The following is a 26,882-nucleotide window of genomic DNA, read 5'->3' as shown; positions in this document are numbered from 1 at the left end:
TTGATTTTGGTTTTATGGTAGTGGTCCTTCATAGAACAAGTGAGAAGGTATTCCCTCTGCTTCTTTCTCTGAAAGACATTATAGAGAATTGCTATAATTTTTTTCTTAAATGTTTGGTAAAATTCATCAGTGAACCCATTTGTGCTTGATGCTTTGTGTTTTTGAAAGATTAATTATTGATTCAGTTTCTTAAATATAGGCCTATTCAGATTATCAATTTCTTCTTGCTAGAGTTTTGGCAAATTGTGTGTTTCAAGGAACCAGTTCATTTCATCGAGCTTATCGAATTTGTGTACATAGATTTGTTCATAATACTCTTTTATTATCTGTTCAAGACCATGGGATCTGTAGTGGTGTTTGCACTTTCATTTCTGATCTTGGTGATTTGTGTCCTTTCTTTTTCGTAGCCTTATTAGAAGCTTTTACTGTTTTTTGTTTCAAATAACTGCTTTTGACTTTGTAATTTTCTCCATTTCCTGTTTTCAATTTCATTGGTTTCTGCTCTAATTCTTACATCTTTTCTTCTCACTGTGAATTTAATGTTTTTCTCTTTCTAGTTTCTTAAGAGTAATGATTTTTTTAAAAACATTTATTCCTTTTTGAAAAACAGACAGAGTGTGAGTGGGGGAGGGACAGAGGGAGAGGGAGACACAAAATCTGAAGCAGGCTCCAGGCTCTGAGCTGGCAGCACCGAGTGACGCAGGGCTCGAATTCACGGACCGCGAGATCATGACCTCAGCTGAAGTTGGCACTTAACCAACTGAGCCACCCACAGTGCCCCAAGGGTAATGCTTTTTTAAACAGTTTTGTTTGCCTGGAGCATCAATTCCTTTTTTTTTTTTTTAAGGTTTATTTATTTATTTTGAGAGAGAGAGAGAGAGAGGCGGGAGAGAGGGAGGGACAGAGTCCCAAGCAGGCTCTGAGCTGTCAGTGCAGAGCCTGATGTGGGACTCAGATTCGTGAAAAGTGAGACCTTGACCTGAACCAAGATCAGGAGTCGGATGCTTAACTGACTGAGCCACACAGGTGCCCCAAGGAGCATGAATTCTTCTAAACTATAAACTAGTGTTTTATGGGTACTCACATACTTGATTAACTTTTATATTTAGAATTTTCTGTATATCTCCATATACTGTTTTTTGAAATTCTTATTTATCCATGAGAAACTTTTAGAGATGTTGGCTGAATTTGAAAGCCATTTGCAGAACCTATAATTGTTAGTGATTAAATGATGTATGTTAATTTAGGAGTGTCTTTGGCCCAATGAAGAAAATGGAATTAAGGAATTAACTAGTATATTGCCCAGGTTGGGAATGAATTTTCTTATTCCTTTCCCGGAGTATTTTGCTAACTGCTTGTATTACTTGTGTAATGGGTAAAATCTTTGATCAAAGGACAACCAAATGAGGAGAGAAACATCCGTCTTGGCTGGGAATAAGAGGTGAAAGCAGGTGTTTATCTGGTATATACTGAACTCACTTGAGCACCTACAAAGTCCTTTTCTTCTTCTTCTTTCTTAAATTGAGATTATCTGTTTTTAGTACCTACTGCCTTTTTAGTTTCACAGAAGAGTAGGTCTTTAAAAAGTTTAGTTTCTACCACAGATTGAGTTTATTCACATTTCAGAGGACAAGGTAACTCCCAATGAGTAAATGACTAAGAAGGAGGTGAAGCTGCAGTGCTAATAGGAAACACTTTTATTATTCCATCCTCATTGAGAGGGTTGGAAAAACTTTTTTTAAATTTTTTAAAAATGTTTATTTATTTTTGGAAGAGAGAGAGTGCAAGTGGGAGAGGGGCAGAGAGAGAGGGAGACACAGAATCCGAAGCAGGCTCCAGGCTCTCAGCTGTCGGCACAGAGCCTGGCGCGGGGCTCAAACTCGCAGATCGTGAGATCATGACCTGAGCCAAAGTCGGATGCTTAACTGGCTGAGCCACACAGGCACCCCAGGAAAAACTATTTTAAATATTGTTTCACTTCGACAATATATTTTTGTCAGTTTAATAATTTTTTAGAATGCTCCCGAATTCAGTCTAATAAGATGGGATTTCCCAGTATTAGTATACATGATAAAATTTTTATAAAGACACTTTTGTGTGGCATGATAAAATTCTCTAAATATGATCTTCATTTTTACCTGAATATCTGAAAAGTTATTATTTGTACTGAGGGCTTTGATCAGCCTTGTAATTGAAACACATGCATAGATTCTTTAAAAAAATTTTTTTTAATGTTTATTGGGGGGGGGGGAGGGGCAGAGAGAGAGAAGGAGACACAGAATCTGAAGCAAGCTCCAGGCTCAGAGCTCTCAGCACAGAGCCCGGAGCAGGGCCTGAACGCAGGAACTATGAGACTATGACCTGAGCGGAAGTCAGATGCTTAACTGACTGAGCCTCCCAGGCATCCCACGTAGATTCTTAAGTGGCAAAGAACAGCTAGTGTTGGTGAGCCCAGATGAAACCTGTTCACATTTACAAGCATTAACTGATACAGAGATTCTAGGTATGTGTTTTTTCTTGCCTTTACCTATCTCCATTTGGCCTTTGGACTTAACATGGGGGCACCTGGGTGGCTCGTGTTGTTGAGTGCCCTACTCTTGATTTCACTTCAGGTCATGATCCCACAATTGTGGGATCGAGCCTCAAGTTAGGCTCCACACTGAGCATGGAGCCTGCTTGAGATTCTTTCTCTCCCTCCCCTCCTCCCCTCTCCCCTCCTCTTCCCTCCACCTTTCCCCCTCCCCCCTTTCCCCCTTCCTCTGCCCCTTTCCCCTGCTTGCATGTGGTCTCTGTCTCTAAAATAAAAACATAAAATAAATAAAAAAATAAAAAGATTTAATGCGATGGGCACCAGCCCTGCACATATTGGGCTTTGCTAACAAATTTTATAGGTTCTGATAGTTTAACATTTGAGATAAGATGTGGAATAATGTCAGTTATACTTCTTATAATGTTAGGTCATCATTTGAAAATACTTAGTATTTAAAAATAATATACTGTTTAATACTTGTTCTATTAACTAGTCTATTTTTGAGTTATTTAGTTTTGAAAAAGTGTGAAGACTTAATCTTTTTGTATATGCAGATAATAACTGTTGTAGGACTCTTCGAGTGTTATTTCACTTGCATGTTAAACATATTGATAGCTTTTGGGTGTCCCGATGGCTCAGGTTGTTGAGCGTCAGACTTCAGCTCAGGTCACGATCTCGTGGTTCATGAGTTGGAGCCCCACATCAGGCTCCCTGCTGTCAGCACTGAGGCTGTCAGCTTGAGACTGCTTTGGTTCTGCTGTCCCCCTCTCTCTGCCCCTCGCCACTTGCACTCTCACTCTCTCAAAAATAAGCATCAAAAAAATATTGGTAGCTTTATTTAAATTGCGTGCAATATCTAGGAATAGAAAGCTTCCCCCCTCACAGTAGGTATTTTTATAGAAATAAAGGATGAGCAAAGATATATGTGTGTGTGTGTGTGCATGCGCATATATACATATACACACACATACACACCCTGTTACCTAAGGCCAAGTGTGTGTGTTCATGCCCATGCACATTGAAGTTGGTATTTATTAAATGCTAACTAAATCAAGAAGTTATAGAGTCCTTGGCATTCAAATTCAGGTGTGTGTTTTGTTTTTTTTTTTTAACTTTGTAAATGTAGTATATTCCTTGTTATTTTTAGATTAGTTTTTTTGGTTGTTTGTTTGCAGCCTTTTCCGAAAAGGTCTGTACAGTGACCAGAGAGTCATACTGCCACCAGTTGTGATCAGGTTATGGATGTGGCTCACTGTAAGACATAATAGCAACTTTTCTGGGCCTCAAGGGGAAGAAATTTGTTGGAATGGCTTTTCTTTGTCTATTTCTGTCAAGCTAATCTGACTATAGGACGGAAAAATTGAACATACCTTTCCAAGTTAAGGAGTAAAAATAATGTAAAACAGTGATACATAGAGTAAAATATGATTTCTGTGTCTGATATGTTATTCTATTCAGATGTGGGCCTGAAATTATTCTTAAATAGAACTATTCTGTTCATCCTAAAAGTTTTTACAGAATTACCACGTGTATAAGCTAACTTTATAAAAATAATTTAGAAGTTGTAAAGCTTTGGAGAATTGTGTCTTGAAAGAAGAGTTCCATGTATAAATGCTATAGACAGTGTTAGATGTTTTAGAACTTGGTGTTTTTGTTTTAACTGACAACTGTCAGTATGGCTTTAGGGTTAAAATATTCTCATTTTCTGAAAAAAAAAAAAAAGAATTGCCTCGATTTAGATATAACATATAAAATATAAAAATATGAAATGTATTTAAAACAAATTATTTTTTCATTGGCAGGAAAAAACAGTTGTAAAGAATAACTCATTTAAAAAATATGGCTGCAATTCACAATTCTACTTATATGTGATCTTTTGGAAACATTGATGATTCAGTTAAAAATGGCTTTAGAGCGAAGTGGAGGGAGTAGGCTCTGTCTCTGCGTTTCATCTCGAAACGAAGGTGGTATAGATTTACATAATTCAGTTAAGGGCGATATTTCGGTGCTTACATCAGAAGACAAGCTGAAGCATTTGTTAATTTATTTAAGGAGAGAGGCTCTTTCTGGGACGCTGAAGGAAAAGGAGTTACTGCTGTGGGTGGAAAGGAGAGAGCAGCGACTGCCCCGGTCACTTCCGGGGGAGACGGTGGAGCTGTGAGAGACGCTCCTCTCTGCAGCCCTGGGCGTGGGGCCGCCTCCATCAGTAGGGAGCCGTGTGCGGGAGAATAAGGTGCAGGACAAGACAGAGGACCCCGGTTCCGGGCTGATTGCACCTCTGGTGGACGAGTAGTGTTAGTTTGAGCCCTCCCCCGATGTATTAGATTTCGAATTTTTTCAGCTCTCCTGTGGCCGTTTGGAATGCATCTCTGAAGGCCTCTTTCTGCTGTGTCTGGTTTTGTGAACTTTTTTTTTTGTATGAAACACCTGATGGCTGTTTCAATATGTGTATTTCTTCTGAAAGCCTTATTATTGAGCTCTAATTTACCTATTGTTTAAGGACTTTTAGTATGTTTATATAGCTGTGCAACATCACTAAAATCCAGATTTAGAAGTTTGTTTCACACTAATGATAATGTGCCCATTCGTAGTCTGTTCCTACTTTACCCCCAGCCCCAGGTAGCCACTGATCTGCTATGTCTATTTTTTTTTTTTGTCTTTTCTAGAACTATAAATAGCTTCTGTTTAGCTTGATGTTTTTGAGGGTCGTTAATGTTTTTGTGTGCATCATTAGTGTGTTCCTGTTGATGAGTTGTAGTTCTTTATGGATATATACCACATTTTTTAACCATTCATTAATGGACAAATAAGTTGTTTTGTTTGGGCCAAATACGAGAAATGCTGCTATGATCGTTTGCATAGTCTTTCTGTGGATATATGGTTTCTTTCTTTCCTCTTGGATGGATAATAGAAGTGCACTTGCTGGGTTATGTATGTATATGTGCTTATTTAACATTTTCAGAAACTGCCAAATTGTTTTCCACAAATGGTTGTGCCATTTTACAGTTCTGCCATCAGTGTTTGAAGGTTCCAGTTTTTCCACATCCTCACCAGTGTTTGGTATGTCAGTCTTTTGATTATAGCCGTTCCAATGAGGTGTCATGTTATGTCATTGTAGCTTAAATATTCATTTCTCTGATGACTGACTCTCTTGAGCATCTTATATGCCTATTTGCCATGTAGTACGTCGTCTTTATAGATAGACTATATAAATCTTTTACCCATTTTACAACATTAGTTTGAGTTGTAAGAATTCTTTACACCTTTCAGATATGAATTCTTGATCAGATTAATGTTTTGCAAATACTTTCTCCCAGTATTTTGTCTTTAAATTTTCTTAATGGTGTCTTTTGAAAAGGAAACATTTTAAATTTTGATGAGTACAAATTATTCAATTTTTTTCTTTTAATGGATTTGCCTTCTGGTATTGGATCTAAGTCTAAGAAATCTTTATCTAACCCAAAGTCATAAAGATTTCTCTTGTGTTTTCTTGTAAGAGTTTTAGAACTTCAGCTCTTAGGTCTATGATCCGTTTTGCCTTGAAGTAAAGTTCTAAGGGTTTTTTTTTTTTTTTTGCATGTTGATATCCACCTGGTTTAGTACACTTGTTGAAAGGATTGCCCTTTCTCTACTGAGTTACCTTCACACCTTTGTCAGAAACCAGTTGACTACATATGTGGGCTTATTTCTGAACTCTTTTCTGTTCCATTGAATCATACAGAGATACAGGTATAGGTGTAGATACAGGTATAAAGATTTAGATACAGATACAAGTTTGCCATTACAGTGTATCAAACGCTCGATTACTATAGTATTATAATGTATTATAGTATATAAATTTTAAATCTAGTCTTTCAAATGTCTTTTTCACTACATTGGTCTGGTTGTTCTATGTTCTTTGCATTTCCATATACATTTTAGCATTAACTTGTTAATTTCTGAAAAAGGAAAACACTAAGATTTTGGTAAAGATTGATTGAATCAGTAGATCAGTGTTGGGAGAACTGACATCTTAACAGTATTGAGTCTTCTATTCCATGGACTTGGTCTGTCTCACAGTTTATTTAGGTTTCCTTTAAATTTTATCAGTGTTTTCTATTTTTTAATATACTGGTTTTGAATTTTCTAAAAATTTTCCCTAAATAATCTCCTTGATGCTGTTACGAAGTTTTTAAATTTTCATTTCAGATTATTTATGACCAGTATATGGAAATATAATTGATTTTTGTATCCTGTGACATTGTTAACTCCCTTTCCAGTTCTGGTGGGCTTTACTTGTTGATTCCTTGGGATATTTTACTCACAAGATCATTTGTAGTCCTTGAAAATGGTGTTTGTGGAAGTACACATTACTGTCATTCTAGAATGATGTTGCCACAGTCCAAAATATTTTTGGAATGTTGTTATTTATTCAGAATTTGTTAGGTTAGCAAGCACATAAGAAATGCATTTTTATTAGTTATTGGTGGATATCTTGCTCTAATTTTTTTTCTAAACTTTTATTAATCTGTCTTGAGGGTATGTTATTTTCATGTGTCTTTTAGGCATTAAAGGATAAAAGCTGGCATTTGTTTTAATGTTTTTACTTCTGTGTGTGTATGTGTGTGAGAGAGAGAGAGAGAGAGAGAGAGAAAGATAGAGGGAGGGGGAGGGAGGGGGAGGGAGGGGGAGGGAGGGGGAGGGAGGGAGATCACTACCTAAGCCATAGTCGGGTGCTTAACCGACTGAACCACATAGGTGCCCCTAAGAGTTGGCATTTAGATATAAATATCTGAAGTTCAAGAGAAAAGCTTTGGGAAGAGGTGTAAATGTGAATTGTTGGAGCATAGTTAAATCTATAGGACTGGGCGTGATCACCTCAAGGGATTGACTAGAACTTCACCAATCCTTGGAAGAGAAATTAAGGGGTCCTAAGCCCAGGAATCTAGGGACACTCTGGGGGAGTATGTTAAGAATATTACTGATGGACTGTCAATTTGTTTATGAGCCACCTGCCTGCATGAAGTGTTTTAAGTTAACTTTTTTTAATTCCTCACTATTTTTTAATAATTTTTAAAAATATTTATTACTTTGAGTGGGGGAGGGGGAGGGACAGAGAGAGAAGGAGACACAAAATCCAAAGCAGGCTCCAGGCTCTGAGCTGTCAGCACACAGCTCAGTGCTAGGCTCGAACTCGGGGACCACGAAATCATGATCTGAGCTGAAGTTGGAAGTTGAACACTTACCCAACTGAGCCTCCCTGGCGCCCCTTCTCAGTACTATTTTAAAGAATAATGTCTTTCATAAGAAATTGAATCTTTGTAAGATCACTGATGCTTGTACCATTTTTTCTTTTGAATTATTTAGTTATTACTTGACATATACTTGACATATTTGCATTTTTTTTCTTTCTTTAGAGTAATGTGATTTTAAATCACTAAACATCCTGGTCATTTTATATTTAATGTCTCGTTTGGTATATTATACTGATGTTCTTACATACATTGTAAATATTACTGACTTTATAAGAGTTATACCAAATAAATACCTTTTTTTCCCCTTATTCCTAGGCAAATACTGTGGTCTGGGGTTGCAGATGAACCATTCAATTGAGTCAAAAAGCAATGAAATTACAGTGCTGTTCATGAGTGGAATCCATGTTTCTGGACGAGGATTTTTGGCCTCATATTCAGTTATAGATAAACAAGGTAATTTTCAACTTTCTACCATGACTTCCATATTTTATAATTTCTAAAAAACAAAAATGAAATATTTCTTTTAGTACTTGTTATCTGAGATTAGAATAGAAAGACTAAACTTTTAAAAACAGAAATTTTACAAATAAAATTAGATTAGTTTCAGAATTCTAAATATTAAAAGTATATTAACACTTATGTTAATTCTGTTTCCTTTCCATAGTAGAGGAAGTATTGATTTGTCACTTTTATAAGATTGGAACACAAATGACCTAACTTTTTAAAAATTTGTCATTTATTGAAATGTATGATATAAATTTAAAGCTTTGTCCACAGTTTGCCATTTCATAGCACTGTCTTAAAGACTGTATTACCATTCTTCTCACAAGAATAGATTCTCATACTACCAGGAGTATGTTGGGGAGTGCTGTCTGAGATGCTACAAAATAAACCTGAGATGTTTTCTAGATGGTTAATGTTTATCATCTGAAGGGGGAAAAATTAAAACCAAGGCTATTAAGTGAAATAGAATGCAAAGTATACTTGAATTTCTAAGCTAAAGTGGAAGGCTTGAACAAAATCTCCTGTAAGTTTTGGCTTCTGTGGCATGTTTTTGTTTCCTCTGCTATTTTAGGGGCACTGTGGTAAGAAAGTTCTAAGAAATGCTACCAGTGCAAGGATATGTCAAGCAAAACAATCATTTAAATAAAAAAATAGAGGATTGTTTTGATATTCAACAATGATTTAATAACTAACTTGATAATGAGAAATTTTTAAAAAGCTGTTACTTCAGGGGCCCTGGGTGGCTCAGTCGGTTGATCATCTGACTTCAGTTCAGGTCGTGACCTCATAGTTTGTGGGTTTGAGTCCTGCGTCAGGCTCTCTGCTGTCAGCACAGAGCCTGCTTTGGATCATCTGTCCCTCCCCCGCCCCCCACCTTTGTGTCTGTCTGTCTGTCTGTCTGTCTCTCTCTCTCTCTCTCTCTCAAAAATGATAAAATAAACATTAAAAATAAAAGCTGTTACTTTATACTGTGTAAATGAGGAACTTGAGGAGCCCCCAGGTGAGAGAGTGTGGGCGCTGGGAGTGACTGAGGGCAGTGCATGCTGTTCTCAGCCCTGGTGGGTTTGAGATGAACACTGCAGGTCTCATTAGAAGTGTCGTTTAGAATGTGAGAGAGAAGACTCTGCTGTGGGAAGAAAGGTCTAATTTTTCCCCACTTCTAGGCTATGGCAGAAGGTGGAAAGCTAATAAAACTCTTCGGAGAGTGAGAAAGAAAACTCATTTGGATGGAATAATGAAAAGGAAAAAACTGGAAACATCATGCTAAACTAGTGATACGAAACCTGGTCTGAATCACCCGGTGGAAGAACCAAGTGGCACTCGGAGATCTTGGAAGGCAGGAGGGTTACTTCACACTGGCGGGCCCAGAGGAGGTCACTCTCCAGGGTCTGAGCCACAGGTTTAAACAGAGGGAACAATTTACTTCTGCGTTCGCATTGGTAGGAATTTGGCCTGCACGGGAGCAGGGTAGGAAGAAGAACCTGGAAGGGGAGTCTTCAGTTGGGGACCGTATTTCCCTGTCAGTCCTCCCAGCCATCTTATAATAGAGTTTCCCTTATCAAGCAAACAGTTTTTCTGATGGAACCAGAACAAATAAGTCCTGTGTCCTTGTAGGAAGAGCACACCAGCCAGTGTCACGTGCCAGCCAGGGATTTCTGGCCAGTCGTTTCACATCTGTAGCGTTCATGCCTTGGTCATGAGGACTGACTCTAGTAATACACACGTAGCGTCCGTAAGCACGTGGCTTAGGGCACAAAACACATGTTTCCCCTTTCACCACCACACACACACACACACACACACACATACTCGTTTCCCCCACCATCAAAGAGTGAACTAGAAAACAGAGAGGGAGGAGGGTCCATTTCCGTCCTTTCAGTTTTACTTACTTCATAGTCTTGAGTTGACAGGTAAGAGGATAGTAAATACTCCGTTCATTTGCTGCTTACTCACCTTGAGTTTCCCTCCTTTCAGTGTCAGCTTAAATCATTTTTCTTCCTCATATTTTCCTCTTTCTCTCTTTATTTATTGACTTGAAGGTTTCCTGAAAATAAGTATCCCTTCCTTAAAAAAAATGTTTTTTAATTGGGTATTTACTTTACAGAGCTTTTTATATCCACAGGCACCTAAGTGCTCTGCATTAAAGTCTAAGAATTGACAGTGCTTTCAGATAACAGTCAGTGTGTTGTAGACTTACATACGTTTATGGAATTTCAAACGGTTACATAATTACTTTAGGTGAATCTTAGCTTCCAAAGTTTCTGAAATATCTACCATACTCAGGAACTTCTTCATACAGTTTCCAGAGGCATAATCGTGGGAGATCCTCATTTTGCAGCTCTCTCCTGAGTTTCTGCCATGTTTTTGCATGTTCTTGTGTCCTCCACGAAGCATTTGTTTGATTTGAAGTTAGAAGTGAATTGGCTAATTCCCAAGGGAACCCTGGTTGAATTTCTTACCATTTCATCTTGGGTGGCCTTTCAGACACAATTTTAATGACTCATTCATTTGAATACTGATTGACTTTGAGACCCAGGAAACATGCTGCCACACTAAATTCTGTGAATATTTTCAAGGAACATCACTACATGTCCCTATCTTAGCATCCTAGTTAGAAATTTAGACTATTTGGGAATGAAAAGATCATGAAAAATTTTGCTTCAACAGCTTCATTTGTTAAGCTCTCATAAACACTTGATGTTATGCTATGTATTGTTGATAGAGCCATGATTTTATGTGTTAGATGAAATTTCATTCCTTTATGCAAGAGCACATTGCAAAATTATATTCCCTTCAGTGCCTTATGCCCTGCTGTATGCCTGGCGTTGGGAGAACAGCAGTAAATAAGACACATTTATACCTTCATGGAGTTGACAGTACAGGATTGGGAAAAGGCATTGAACACATGGTAACTTGGGGCACCTGGGTGGCTCAGCCTGTTAAGCGTCCAACTTTGGCTCAGGTCATGATCTCACGGTTTGCAGGTTTGAGCCCTGCGTCAGGCTCTGTGCTGACAGCTTGAGAGCCTGGAGCCTGCTTCAGATTCTGTGTCTCCCCCCACCCCCCACTCACACTCTGTCTTTCTCTCTCTCTCTCTCTCTCTCTCTCTCTGTCTCTCTCTCTCAAAAATAAACTCTAAAAAAACTTTAAACACATGGTAACTCACTTGCAGTTATGGTAAGTATCATGAAGGAAACATTCCTATAAGAGGAGGCCAGAGGGGTGGGAGTGGAAGATGGCTAAAAAGCCAAATTCTTCTGAGGAAGTCACTCTTAAGCGGGAACCAAACGATTAATTGGAAGGTTCTAGACAGATAGGAAGAACATTCTAGTGAAGAGAAGAGCAAATGCAAAGGCCCTACGGGAGGAGCTTCAGAGAAGCCAGGAAAGAACGTGGCGCAGCTAACATGGTATTGACTGCGTGGTAAGCTGGTCACGTTACTCAGGGCCTCACAGAAACTGTCACGATTGGAGCTTTTTCCTAAGAGGCCATGGAAACTGTTAGGGTAGAGTAGCAACATAGCTGGGTTTGTAGTTCTGCTTGTTCTTATGATCTTTCCTGCTCTGTGAATGAGTTGAAGACAGAATAATAGTAGAGAGTCCAGTTAAGAGGTTGTTAGAGGACACTGGGTCAGAGATCATTGAATTAAGAGTTCTTGTTACAAATGTAACTTTAGAATTAAGCCAGATTCTAATTCTTTTTAAAGATTTGAGAATCAGATATGTGTTCTCCAAGGAAACATTTCAGAGAATTAGGATTCTTCCTGCATGAATTTAAGTGGTAGTAAGAGACTTGGATACAAAGAAGCCCTCTTGCGCGAATCTCTGACCTGCTGTGACGCTGGGGTTGTGGCAGGGGCCCTGCACCTGGTGTCCTCTTCACTTTCGTGTCCAGTTTTCATAACTTTTATGGTTTTATTACTGTTATTTTTAATGATCTTAGACCAGTAGTTCCCAATCTTTTCCATTACCAATTATCTCTTTTTATTTTTGCCTGTAAACCTCATTTTTGAAAGATTGTAAACACCAGTGAAAAGTTTTTCTGGGTCCCCACTGGGTCGCAAGGAAAGACAAATAAAAATGTTAACACATGCAGTATTTATTAGAGGACTGGTGTTCCTACTCTGGGTTGGTATAACTCCATCAAAGTCCAGCTAGACTGTCTGCAGTCGCAGAAGTATGTAGACCCCAGAGACATCTTAGACATATTAGCAACTGCTGGTGAGAAGTTCCATAGAGGGGAAACTCCGAAGTTACAGCTGCTCTTACTGAGAGAAACAAAACCAGCTACTCAGAAGTCCAGAGTCAGTAAGTCAGATCTTTTTATGGGGTACCATAATAAATGGTACTGACATTTTCATTCTAAAGGTAAAATTAAAAATAGCATTTACCTCTGGACTTGAAAAAAAATAAATTTTATAGGTGAGTGATCCAAATTCCTGGTTTTAAATCTGTTCAACATTAGCCAGCTTCGAGGACAAACTCAACATTTCTAGGATGACTCTGGGCAATAATTTTTTAAATTATTTTAGTTCTAGGACAATGAGATCAGAAAATGCATCTGTATTTGCATGGAAAGCCTCAGGTCCTTTAGGACAGCCTCTGTTTGTTAAGAGCTGTGTGTCGTCAGTTGGTAAGAGGAGCAGACGGATGCGAGCACTCAGCTGAGAATTGATGGTCAGATTCTCCCCCGTACAACATGAATGCATTGCTTAAAAAGTAATGTTAAACCTCTTTATTTTAGATTTCACCAGTCCAGAATTTTGTAGTGGTCATATTAAAGTTTGTGCTTTTTTTTTTTTTTTGAATATAAGGTAAATAGTTTAAAATTTCATGTGAAATAAAATGAGCCAATGTAGGTATTAAAGTACTTTCCAGTTGGAATTCATAAACACTTGTTTATTTATTGCCTGCTGACCCCTTACCATCTGACAACAGCCTGCTTACGACTTGCCAACAGGTAGGCCTAGGAAGGATTCCCATTTGACAGGATCATTGTTGCTATGTGTTAGATTATTTCTAGTATTAGCACCAGTAGTTTAAGTTTTCTGATTCCTATCATCTTTAACCACTTTTTCTTTTTTTGCAAATATTTTCCATTTTTTCCATCTTACTTGTAAATGAAACGGGGCAGAATAGAGAACTACTTTCTGATAGAGTACAGATTTCTGTAACTGGCGGTTTTGTGTTTTCTTGTTTTGCTTTGTATGTTTTTTGTTTTTTTTCATGGGATGCATTTGGCTTTAAAAATAGAGCATGAGTTGCTTAAGATTGTTAGCTACCCTAATTGTACAGTAATTTTTATAGAAACCTTTGTGTTTTGAGCACTATACTTAGCTATTTTTGGTGTTTCCTTTATGTCCCTAATTTTTGTTATTGTTGTATCTGGCAAACATTTTAAAACTCTTAAACTATTAACTAAGATTTTATTAATGAAGTCTCAGTTTATATGCATGTTTTTAGATTTATCCCTACTTACACACAAATGTTATATGTATTGTGTTTGTGTGTGTAACATACATGCAGGAGACTATCGTATTTTGATGTCAATTTGTAGAAGAAAGGCGCTGAGCAGTAAACTGTTAACCATTTTGCAGAGAAAGAACATTTAGAAACAATCTGGGAAATTGTTAACCCAAAGAGGCGATTCCATTTATGGGGTAGAATTTATTCCAAGCTGACAGATACCCTGAAGAGCCTTAATGAATGTAGTGTTTTGTATGGGTTTCCTTTTTTTTTTAGTAAGTTAGGAAATGCTGTGAAGGGAGTAAGTACGTGTTTGTGCGGTGTCTTCTGTTACCCAGTGACCTAATTTTTCATCACTGCTCCGATGGAGTTTATTGGTGCCCTAGATACCATGTAGGTTGCAGAATTTTAATGTTTTATAATCTTTTAATACTCAGAATAGGCTTGTATTTGTGTTTTAATATACACATACAGGAATTTAGATATGAAGAGGGTTTGATTTACCATATGTACCTTATAGCTTACCTTGTTATTTGCTTAAGCAACTCAGTCATGCCTGTATTGTCCATAAGAAAGCATTGACTCTTCACCTGAGCTCCTGGTGTAGACTCAGCTTCCATAGATGGCATTGTAATATTTCTAAGAGAAACATAAGATTTAATCTTACTCTTAGTACCTAAAAGGAGGTAAGATGTAGAATACCTCATATGGTATCTGCCACTGAGTAAACGTTATTTGACTCTGAATCACAGTAAATTATGTCGTTATATATGTAAGTTTTCCTTCACTAATTTGCAGATGGTACAGATTAATTCTTGGAAACAAAGAATTAGGCCCAAGGTCACGTGGTAGTACTGGCTGGAGAATTTAGCAACAAGAGGAGTATTGTCCCACATCCTGTGGCACTTGAACAAAGTAGGTGTCTGCAATGCAAGATTGCTGATAAAGTGTGAATTAGGAAAGCATGACTTCGTGTTCCTTCAGGCTCTGTGAAATTTGTTATTTAAAGAACACTTGAGGAAATAAAGGAGAGGAATATATGTTGTCTTCTTCATATGTTTTCTTCTTTCTGGCAAATAAATATAGCAACTTAGTTATGGTCCTTTATGCTTTCTTGAGTTAGAACAAATACAGGCACTCAAGCTACCTTCCTTCAACCGGACAAAAACTAACCCTGCAGTTAACATAGTTGGCGCACCGTTGTTAGTCATGGGTGCTGACACTGCTGAGTGTTTTCAGTTCATTCAGGAACACAAAACAGCATATTAATTGGGGAAAATCCAAATCTGTTTCATAATTTTGCACTCACAGAAATAGCCAATGCTGTGAATGGAAACCATTTCTAATATGCTGCTTTTTATTTGATCTATGAACTTATAAAGTATTTATCATATATGTATATGTAATATATTATATATGGGTTAACATTAGATTCATGTTTAAATATTTCTTTGGGGCAATTATAAAGTACCCCAGCCTATGCAGTTACTATGTACTGGAAAAATGTTTAATTGTACTTAAGTTAAAAACAAACTTGCACATAGGTTATCAATTATGGCTGATAGTAATATTGTTAAGTTGGGAGCTATCTTAGAAAATCTGATGTTGCTGTTTTGATTAAGAAAACTGTGAAATCTTTCATCCTGTTGTTGACTGTTGACTTGCCTTTGTTCTTGCATTTTCTCGTATTCTTCCTCTCAGTTATGTTATTCTGCCTTCAAAACCCTACCTGAGGCCTTCATCCTCTAGAAAGCCTTCCAGGGTTAAGGAAGGTGGCAGATATTAGAGATGTTCTGTTTATAGGAGTCATGATGACGCTCAGTCGGGGTCGGGCTGTATTGCTAAGACAGCGTAGAACGTGCACGCGGAGGGCAGGTCTCCCTCGGGCTGCACGAGGAGAAGAGAAGGGGATGCCAGTCAGAGCCCATGGACCGCTGACAGTATTCTGCATAACAGTGCTGCTGCTCTCTGTGGCCCAGAGCATATGCCTTCTGTTTAGCATTTTGTTAATAATATGTATATTATAAATACTCTTTTGTATGTATTTAATATTGGATTAATTTTTTTAAATCCCATTGAGAAACTCGTGGTTAAGAATGGAGCAAATTATATACTGTCTTGCACATTGAAAGTGGATCTAGCGTGACAGTTGTGTTCACGATGAGTACTTTATCATTATTTATTATTAAAATCACTGCCCGAGCACTTTACATATAGTAAGTTCATCTTTTAATTTGCTCAGGCCAGCAACCTTAGAGTTGTCTTTGACTATCTCAAACTTTATATCCATTGGCCACTTCTCAGAATGTATATGTACATACATCAGCGTCTGACTACATCTTATCACCTCTGCTCCTGCTGCTCCTAGTTACCATGTACCCTTTGTTGTTGCCGACCTTTCTTTCTGCCCATCTCCCCTTCAGTCTACTCTCAGTCCAGTGGTGAGTATGAGAATGAAGGTCTTGTCTCACTTTGTTCAGTGTCCATTCCTCCAGGACCCTATAGGATGTGGCTTCTCATTCCTCGTCTGACTTCATTTCTTTTCTTCCTCCTGTTCATTCTGGCAGCAAACATGCGGAGCATGCTCCCTCCTTAGGGCCTTTGTGATTCCTCTGCCTCTTCTTCATTATCTGCACAACCTCCTGCCCTCACTCCCTCACCTCCTCCCATCTTCTCAGTAAGGTCTGTCCTGACCATGCCACTTAAAATCAGAACTCCTTAACTTTTTGTAACTGATTTCCTTTCTTTATGTTTTTAATGCATTTATTACCTACTAACACTATGTATATTTCACACTCAGGTCTATTTTCTCTTATTCCTCACACAAGGTACACTCCCTGTATGCAGAGATTTTTGTCTGAGTGTTCTTTGCTTTATCTCTAGTACCTAGAACAAAACCTGGTCATAATACACACTTAACTAAATATTTGTTGAATGAACAAATGAATGAATAAATGAACTGCCAGTCCTGGTTCTTTTACTAGGCTTTATTTCATCCCTCAATGTGGATGTGCTCTATAAAAAGGAAAACTGTTACTATTGATGTAATAGCATCTTTTCTTCACTTTTTAAAAAAATATATTTTTTTATGTCTTTTATTTATTTTTGAGAGACAGTGTGAGCAGGGGAGGGTCAGAGAGAGAGGGAGATACAGAATCTGAAGCAGGCTCCAGGCTCTGAGCTAGCTGTCAGCACAGAGCCTGACATGGGGCTCGAACCCACAAACCGTGAGATCATGACCTGAGCCGAAGCCAGACGCTTACCCGACTGAGCCACCCAGGTGCCCCCTTTTCTTCACTTTTAAAGTTTTTATTATCATTTTATTATAGCGTACAATTCACCTACTTATAGCATGCACTTCATTGATTTTCAGTATACTCAGAGTTGTGCAGCCATCATCATAGTCCATTTTAGAACATTTTTTCTTCCCAAAAGAAACTCCATAGGTTAGTAGTGGTAATTCCCCATTCCCTACCCCTTAACCCTCACCCTCTTCAGTCCTAGGTAACTGTAATTTTTTTCTCTATAGATTTACCTGTTTTGGACATTTCATATAAACAGAGTCACACAGTGTGGTCTTTTGTGACTTGCTTCTTTCACTTAGGATGTTTCAGAGTGCATGTTGCAGCATATATGAGTACTTTATTCCCCTTTAGGACTGAATAGCATTCCATTGTTTGTGGATATATCACATTTCAATCATTAATTGATGACCATTTGTAAAGTGTTTGTATGGACATATATTTTCAATTTTGGGGAGTATATACTAGTAGTGGAATTGCTGGGTCATATGGGATCTCTTTTTTAAGAAACTGCTAAACTATTTTCTAAAGCAGGTATACCATTTAAAAATCTCTCAGGAAATGCATGAGGGTTCCAATTTCTCCCACTCCTATTATCTGTCCTTTTGATTCTAGATACCCTGTGGGTATAAAGTGGTATCTTTGTGACTTTGATTTGCATTTCTCTGATGGTTAATGATGTTGAGTATCTTTTCCTGCACTTATTGGCCATTTGTTTGTCTTTTTTGGAGTAATGTCTGTTCAGATGCTTTGCTCATTTTTAAATTGGGTTGTCTTTTTCCTTTATGTATTCTGGATACTAGGTCCTTATCAGATTATGTGATTTGTAAATATTTTCTCCCATTGTGTGGATTATCTTTCTCTTTCATGATAGCATTCTTTGAAGCACAAAAGTTTTTAATTTTGATGAAATTCAATTTATGTATTTTTGTGTGGCTACTATTAATGCTTTTGGTATTATATCTAAGAAAACATTGCTTAATCCAAGATCAAGATTTATACCTATAGTTCCTCCTAAGAGTTTTATAGTGCCAGCTCTTAAATTTAGATCCTCTTTAACTTTTGCATGGGATCCGAGGTAGGGGTCCAGTTTCACTCTTTTGCATGTGGGTATCCTCTTTTTGCAGCACCGTTTGTTAAAAAGACTATTCTTCCTCCCCATTGAATTGTTGTACCATCCTTGTCAAAATCAGTTAACTTTAAATTTAGAATTTATTTCTGGACTCTTCTATTTCATTCATTATAATTTCTTATACATGGCTATGAGAAGTCTCTGAGGCAGACAGTTTCTTTTGAGTTCTATTCATCCTGCCTCAGCAGTGTTCTTATTAGCTAGAAGCCTTGTAGTAATAGTGGTTTTCTGGAAGATTGTTTACTTGGGAAAAGCTGTCAGGAAAGACACATTTTAAAGCTTCTTAATTACCTGCTTGATGTTTTCTTTCTTTGCCTTTGTGGAGTTGTAAAGCTCAATATTTGTAACCATGATTTCCTTTCTCTGTCTTCTTAGTCTTCTTGGTTCTACGCATCGCTGTCTATTTTGAATTCCTATTTTCTTCCTAGGGACCTCTTTTGAGCCATAGTCTATGGAATTTGAAAGCAAAGTCAAGTGAGTTGCATACATTTGCATGGCATAATCTGTAACTTCAGCACTGCATGGACTTATAATAAAGCCCTCTTCTGATCAAGTGTATCCATAGTTGACCAGCATTCTGGCATGTGGCCAGCTGGCACTCTTCCTGTGGCTTGAGTGCCATGTTAGACCACACAGGTACCTTTGCATCCCAGACTATTAATGTTAGAAGTTGAATCTCTAATCTTAGAAGCTAGAAACTCTTGGTGGAGCAGGAAAGCAGAAAATCAGTTCTAATTAATGCAGCGTGAAGATTGCCAGGAATAATTAGGGTACAAGCAATTCAATGTGTCTGCTTTTCCCAGTCATTCAGCCAGGTCTTAGTGAACCCCTATCCAGGCATGTAGTCTCTTAAACTCCTAAAACATAGATTTAATTATCATTCAAGTGCCTATGGCATGTAGGTATTAATCCATGTAATCACTCTCAAAATATCACTTTTCTATTAGTATAACAGTTACTGTGCTTTAGTTCTTTCAGATTTCGTTTGGGTGACAATTTCTTCAGAATTGTAAGGTAGAATAATCAGTGATGCTGTGCTTGCTGTGGTGCCCGTTTATTTAACAAACATTTGTATCAGTTGGCAGAGTGCATGCTGGGTGTTCTCTCATCAGTGTATTGTTACCTCAGCGCAGTTGTTTGGCCAAGCATTTATATGTAAATCCCATACTTTTGTAATTGTCTTAGGGCCTTCTAAGGTTTTCTTCCATACAGCCTATCCGTGATTGGACTTAGCTAGACATACTAACAATCACAAACTTTTACTCATCCCTTTATTCAGTAAATTTTGATTGAAAGCCTCCTGTTAGGCCTTATGCTGTGATTGCTGATGACAGATACAAAGGTTAGGACTAAAAACTTTTCCTGTCCATAGACTAGGCATCATAAAATGATGTTGCTTTAGCTCTATGATTGTATCAATGGATTGTTCTTACATAACACACGGTACTTTGGCAACATGTAATAGTCACCTATCCATTAAAACAAACAAAAAGCCTCAGGTGCCTACCCTGTGCTAAAGGTGTTTGACTTGTGGGGATGAGGAGCAGCTTCTGTGAGGATGCGGCAGTCAAGCCAGCAAGGCTCAAGGACAGTCATTCCGGTTCAGGAGAGCAGTGCGTGCCCAAGGAACCAAAGAAGGCTGACGTGGCAAGAACCCTGGGCCCAAGTACAAAGCAAGACTTAGGCAGGGCCAGGTGCTTCAAGACCTGTAGGCCGTGTTGACAACTTTGCTCGCTGTGTAAGAGCAGAAGAAAGTCACTGACATCTTGGAACCCCAAAAGCCACCTTTAACTCAGCCTGTGAGCTAAGTCTTCATGAAACAGCTCTTGTTCAGATTTGATTTCTAGATAGAAATGTTAAATTTTTCAAGTTCCTTCTTATTTAGGTTAGGGCTTCTTCAACTTTAGTGTGCTTAAGACTTCCCTGGAGATTTGTTAAAGCAGATTTTTGGCTCTCCACTTCCAGAGAGTCTGTAAGTCTGGATGGTGTTCAAGAATTTGAGTTGCTGTTAAGTTCAGAGAAGATGCTGGTGTTCTGGTCCTGACCATGGACTAGATTTTAGTTACTTAGAGCAACAAAATTAATTCACTTCTCTTTTGTCATTGTTTTCCTTGTGTGTAACTAGTAAAGGATCATTTTTTTTAGTTACATAATAATGAAAAATGTTTTTCTTTTTTCAGGAGCTATCTTTTGTAGAAGTCATTTTATGTCTGTAGATTATACTTATCTGTGTAACTTCTATATATATGATACAGGACTCAATGAGGTGATGTGGTGGTAAACAGTATTAGAGAGAGCCCCAGAAATCAAGATACTTAAAATCAGAAGGAAACCATGATTAAGAAAAATTTGTAAAAAGTTATTTGTACTACCTTGCTGCTATTGGGATTTAAAATTTAGAACAATGTGATTTGGGATTTGGAAACAGTGGTGTTTGAGTAAGAGTAAATGTATGTATTATTGAATCTGGTTTTTTGTTTTTGTTTTTCTAGATCTAATTACTTGTTTAGACACTGCATCCAGTTTTTTGGAACCTGAGTTCAGGTATGACTATATTTGTAACCTCTTTTCCCTTAATGGTTATTCTTCATCTACTTCATCATTATGCTTTATACACTCATGATAATGTACATTGATGTATGTGTCACACACGTGACACATTATCATCATTCTAAGATGTCAGTAAATTAGAGTTTATTTAAAGCCCTTGAGTTTCCATGTTTAAATTTTGCTTTAGTTGTAGCATTTGGATCTTCTCTACAATGAAAGTATAATTTTAATAGACTTTAAAAGTAGGACTAGTTGCTTTTCAAAATCTGGAAAAACTGCTAATGAAATTGGAGGAGTTACTTCTCTTTCCTCAAAAAGGAGGAGGATTTCGGCTATGACTGAATTCTTCCGTGTTCTTGCCCAGGGAGCATTTCTCTTACTGTTTCCCTGCTGTCTGTCCTTGTCTCTTGTCTCGACCAGGATTAACCTTTGCTGGTTTTTATTCCCCCATTCACATTGCTGCCAAATTACTTTCTAAAACACATGTCTGATCATTCCCCTACTTTAAAATCTTCAGGAGTGCCTTCTTAGGGCAGATGTCATCCAGATTCCTTAGCCCGGTTTCAGGATCCTTCACAGGTAGTTCTTGGGCCAGTTTTCCAGTCTTGTGTACTTATATTGAAACGACTCTGGATTCTTTGCACTGCTCTGAACTCTCCGAACTTTTGCCTAGAATCACTCTACTTCTCTTTGCCTGGCAAATCTATTTCCATCTTCTAAGAACTGTGTCACTAACTTCTTCCCAATTTGCTGCAGCTCTCCAAAGAACAGCCTTTGTTTTGTCTTCCAGGATAGTTCTGTGTGGGATGGGTGTGCTCCTCGGCACTTACAGAGGATCTGGGTCAGCAGAGGTGACTCTGGCACCCGTGTGTGGCACCCAACCCTGCTGAGGGTCCCGAGCGTCTCCTCTCAGCTCCGTCATCACCGCCGAAAGGCAAACTGCCATTCTCTCTTGCCTGGACTGTGGCCCTACCAGCCTAATGATATCTCCGCTTCCACTCGTGGTTCCTTACAGTCTCTCTCTTCTCAGGAGCCAGAATAATCTTTTTCAGAAATATAAATCAGATTATGTGAATAAGCTGTCAAAATCTTTTGTTGACTTCCCGTTTTACTTAGAAATATATTCCAGATTCTTCACTGTAGCTCGCAAGGCTTCTGCGTGAACTGGCCCTTGCCTACCTCTCCAGCCTTCTCTCAAACGAATGTTAACCCCTTAGTTTTACTGTGCTCACTGTACTCTGCATGCACTGCTTGTCCTCCATTGATGACACACACAGGTCACTTGCCTTATGGACCTGCTGTTTCTGTCTCGGAGGATGCATTTCCCTCCCTCTGCTGAGGCCTCACTTCCTCAGAGCCCCATTTCCTGACCAAGGCAATGCAAAGCCTGCTGTAAGGACTAAGATTTGGGAGCCCTTCTCCCAGTTACCACTTGTGGGACTTGGGCACCCTGTTTTTCAGTTGGTTTATCTGTAAAAAGAGGATAATAATGATGCCTACCATTATGGTTCTTGTGTGGGTTACCTGAAGTACTCAGAGAGCTACCTGGCTCATGGTAAATTTACTGAAGGTTTGTATGACTTTTTACTTGTACTAAGTTTGCTTCTTCCTACTTATTTCTTCAGAGCAGAATCATAATCTAATTAATTACTCATTTAAATATCAGTTTAATGTCCTTCCCTCAATTCTGGAGCATAGACCCAGTGAAAACAGATCATATTTATTTGGCTGATGTTTGTAAACCCAGTACCTAGCACAACCCAGCACTTAACAGACAACGTATAGACATTCGGGCAAATGTGTTGAGTGGGTAAGCGGCTGGGTGAATGAGTGAATAAATGAATGAATGCCAAACATTCTTAAGTCAACTTGAATTTGACCCATAGAGGATTGGTAAAGTAAATTGTGGTTTCTTCACAAAGTAGAATAGCTTATGGCTATTAAATTCATATTAAATATGAATAGATCATATAGTAAAAATATGTCTACCATTCATTATGAGGTAAAATAAAGCTGTAGATAGAATATGCTACCATCATTGTAAATATGCGGGGGAAATGATTTCTATGGATCGATGAAACAAAGCCTGAAAGGGCTACTTAGAAGTGGTGCTTCTCTCAGGACAGCGAGCTGAGAAATGAATATGTGATTTTTGTTTTCTTCCCCCAGAAAGTACACTGTGTACCCTTTAACTTGTTTTTATTTCACAGTAAGTACTGCCCGGCTGGTTGTCTGCTTCCTTTTGCTGAGATCTCCGGAACAGTCCCTCATGGATACAGAGACGTGAGTCTGAGTAACACAGACTTCTGTTAACGTTGGGCTTTCACTTTATTTTTTTTAAACTCCAGAATAGGTCGATTTGTACCGTTTGTGTATCTTTAATCTTAATTTATTTTTGAGGGATTATTTATTTTTAGTATTATGTAATGTTTAATTCTTGTGCTCTGTCTCTCCTATGTTACCACATCACTAATCCTGTATTTACTGAGAAAACTGTCCAGGTCAACTCACTTCTTGAGGAAGCATGCATGTCTTGTTTATAAATTACCGAAAGAAAGTTAAATACTAATCTTTTATTTTTCCCTTCCTCAAGTCCTCACCATTGTGCATGGCTGGCGTGCACGCAGGCGTAGTGTCCAATATTTTGGGTGGCCAAATCAGCGTTGTCATCAGTAAAGGTATCCCGTATTACGAGAGTTCTTTGGCCAACAACGTCACCTCCGTGGTGTAAGTATATGCGTTTTGCCAGTGGTGCGGGCAGGGCGGGACGGTGACCAGTTAGACCTCGGCAACGTCGCTGTGAATGGTGTTCATGGGATCACATCTGAGGGGGGAGCACTCCCTTTTTTGTGTGCTCGTTGTCGGAACGGACTGAAGAGTACAGGCCAGGTCTCACTACCTTGGCGTGTTCTCCATCACAAAGGTGGTCGCAGAGGTAGCAGGATGGTGTGTTTTTTCCTGAGTGTTTAATGTCTAGAGTAAGGGTCTGAAGTCTGTGGCCAAATTTTTATTTCATTTTAAAGATCAGAACCATAAGTAGTCTGTTTCTTACAGCCTGTGTGGCCCAGGATGAATTCAGATAACTGAGATACTTCTAAGTATTAATTAAATTTTGACATAAATTAGAAGTAGTAGTATTATGAATCCTCCTCGAATCCAAAGAGAATATTTTAAGCATGTGTTTTTACGGTCACTACAGTGATCTGTTTTATTAAATGTAGATTAGACATCAAAAGCAGGAAAAGTTGAAACATTAAATAGAAATGTAATACTTGAGATCTGTTTTTGTAAATCTTGCCTCTTATATGGGCTCAGTCCTGTAGGTAATAACTAAGGCTAATTGAAACGAGCTTCTCTTCAGAGATCCTAGGCCAGTTTTCATTCAGAAGATGAGAGCATTACCCATGTTCATGACGGTATAATACAGGCGTCAGCAGACTTCTCCTGTAAAGGACCCGCTAGCACAAATATTGGGCTTTATGGGCCACATGTCCCTGTCACCCCTATTCAGTTCATATAAAACTTTTTAACCATGTAGAAACCATTCTTAGCTCAATGGCCATAGAAAACAGGCCCTGTATGAGCTGGTATAGAGTTAGCTACATTTCCTTCTCTTGGTTTCTCCTCAGTGATTTTATGCAGACTCTTTATTCCTTTCCCCTCTTCTACCTTTAGAAATAATTTTTTTCATCAGTTCTCTTCCTTTCATACCTTAAGAAAAAAATAAGAACGGGTCGCATCCACTTGGATTAATGGTTTGAATGTTGTGCTGACGTCAGGAGCATACACTGCTGGTTGTATCCCCCGGGTATTTTAGAGTCCTCAGTAAACTAGTTACGTGCCACCCCCCTCCCCCCATTGTGCCCTAACTTGCCTGTTACTTTGAAATCCAGATGTGGTGCTGCAGTTGCAGCTGAAACTTGTGCTGAGCTGTGCTTATTCCTATAACAAATGCAAGCTCTCTTATTTGTAGCTGACTTTTGTTTTTCTGTTTACCCCGGGAAACTTGAGCCTCATTCTCTGAGGGCTGCAGTGTACTTGTGACAAAAGCAAATGACACAAAAGTTTGAGGAGTCAGTTTATTTCCATGAATGATAAATGAAACAAGTACATATTAAAGGCTCCATGGGCACACTTCCTCATTTCATCTACGATACAGGCATTAGGTACTTGTAGAGAAAATTGTTTATGCTGATTTCGCAAGTTGTTTTGCTTTGAAATGAGACTTTTTTTTTTTTGGCTAAGAACAGGATCAGTTGTCTAATACGTGGCCGTAGAATATCCTTAGTTCTTTATGTAGTAAAATAGAAACAAAAGAAAAAGTTTTTACTAAGATAAATATGGGGAAGTCAATATATGAATGTCACCAAGAAAAACCTTTCTCTCTTTCAGGGGACACTTATCTACAAGTCTTTTTACATTTAAGACAAGTGGTAAGCCTTTGTAATTTACTGTAATTTGTGTAATTGTTAATGTTTTTTTTTAAATTTTTTTAAATGTTTTATTTATTTTTGATACAGAGAGAGACAGAGCATGAGAGGGGGAGGGGCAGAGAGAGAAGGAGACACAGAACTGGAAGCAGGCTCCAGGCTCTGAGCTAGCTGTCAGCACAGAGCCTGACGCGGGGCTCGAACCCACGAATGTGAGATCTGACCTGAGCCGAAGTCGGAGGGTTAACCGAATGTGCCACCCAGGCGCCCTGTTGTTAATGTTTTTAAAACACTGTCATGCCATATGCCAATTGGGGGTTTTTTGCACTTTCTCATATGTCACACTAATATGAATGGAATAAACTGGAGGTTTTATAATGCGAAGTGGTCATGTAAGCAAGGGAAGTTCCTTGAGAAAGGTGATTCTTTTAAATATGTCTGAAGAAGTAATTAATTCAACAGAATATATTTATCTTTAACAGAAACACCTTTATCTTTCGGGCCCTGTTCTGGTGCTAGTGAAACAAAAGTGAGCAGAATAGTCAAACCATCCTTTCCTGGTACCTAAATACTGGTATTGAAAGATTGACAGGAAACAGTGGATAAAGAAATTAGTTTTGTATAGTGTACTCTTTATAATGTTATAGAAAGTATAGAAAAGTAAGTCAAGAAAAGAGGCTAGGCAGTGCAGGCGGGACTGGTTTGGAGTTCTGAGTGGAGTCGGGGTAGGACTCGTGGAGAAAGTGACGTGTAAGCAAACACCCCCGAAGGCAGTAGGGCGCGAGTGCTCCCCTGGCCTGGAGACCGTGTGGCAGGGAGAGGGTGATGTGTTGCTGTTAAACTGACGGCTGCTGCTTGTGAACCAACATGTCTGTGTGTTTCCCGACAAGACACAAAGACATTCACCTACTTTTGAAATTTCTATATTACAGCATATTATTAGCATAGTATGTATTTATTAGTTATATGTACAGGAGAAAGTTTCCAATGAACACATTTATAGAAATTTTGAATTTGTGTCTGGAAACCACATTGCTGTCCTTGTCTCTTCAGGCTGTTATGGCACACTGGGGATGGAATCCGGGGTGATTGCCGATTCTCAGATAACAGCATCGTCTGTGCTGGAGTGGACCGACCACACAGGCCGGGAGAATGTCTGGAAACCCGAGAAAGCCCGGCTGAAGCAACCCGGCCCTCCTTGGGCTGCTTTTGCCACTGACGAATATCAGTGGTTACAAATAGATCTGAATAAAGAAAAGAAGATAACAGGTTGAGAGACATACTTTCTCTAGAATGATTTTTAGTTCTCATTTTATTCAGAAACCTGGTGACATCAATTATTTTCATAGAAAATTAGGTCACCGCAAATGTAATTGTATGGTGTTAAAATGTTACTGAAGGTGTTTTTATAAAACATGGCAGTGGAGAGGCGTTGATATTTGAGTTTTATTAACTTTGCATTTTTATTGTAATAAGATTCTTTTGAGGTTCTGTTTCACTTAAGTGATCTTGACATCTCTTACAGTCATTAAAAGAAATTTAGGTTTAAGGAGTTTAACTGCTATAAATAATATTCTGCATCTGCTGAATACAAATTTATTTGGAGCAGTTTATCAAATGGTCAGAATAATTGATTAGAATTGGGTTAGGTAATTTTTGATAAAGATTAATTTTGCTTTGGTTCTGAAGAAAAGAATTGTTTTAACCTATTCATTCCCAGGGGGTTGTTGTTACT

General features: G+C 38.4%; 1 protein-coding gene across 2 annotated transcripts in view; it reads left to right on the top strand.

Moving 5' to 3' along the window:
- The window catches only part of DCBLD2 (discoidin, CUB and LCCL domain containing 2), a 90,718-nt gene that overhangs the window by 43,719 nt on the left and 20,117 nt on the right, over positions 1–26,882 (top strand). For both annotated transcript variants that reach the window (XM_029939179.1, XM_029939177.1), the window contains 6 exons: positions 8,080–8,217; positions 20,660–20,711; positions 22,928–23,000; positions 23,311–23,444; positions 25,110–25,150; positions 26,201–26,416. In XM_029939179.1, coding sequence (XP_029795039.1) covers positions 8,080–8,217; positions 20,660–20,711; positions 22,928–23,000; positions 23,311–23,444; positions 25,110–25,150; positions 26,201–26,416 — 654 coding nt within the window. The remainder of the gene's footprint in view (positions 1–8,079; positions 8,218–20,659; positions 20,712–22,927; positions 23,001–23,310; positions 23,445–25,109; positions 25,151–26,200; positions 26,417–26,882) is intronic.

This window comes from Suricata suricatta, chromosome 5 (genome assembly GCF_006229205.1).
Source record: "Suricata suricatta isolate VVHF042 chromosome 5, meerkat_22Aug2017_6uvM2_HiC, whole genome shotgun sequence".
Taxonomy (NCBI): Eukaryota; Metazoa; Chordata; class Mammalia; order Carnivora; family Herpestidae; genus Suricata; species Suricata suricatta.
This window is presented reverse-complemented; position numbering and strand designations above follow the sequence as displayed.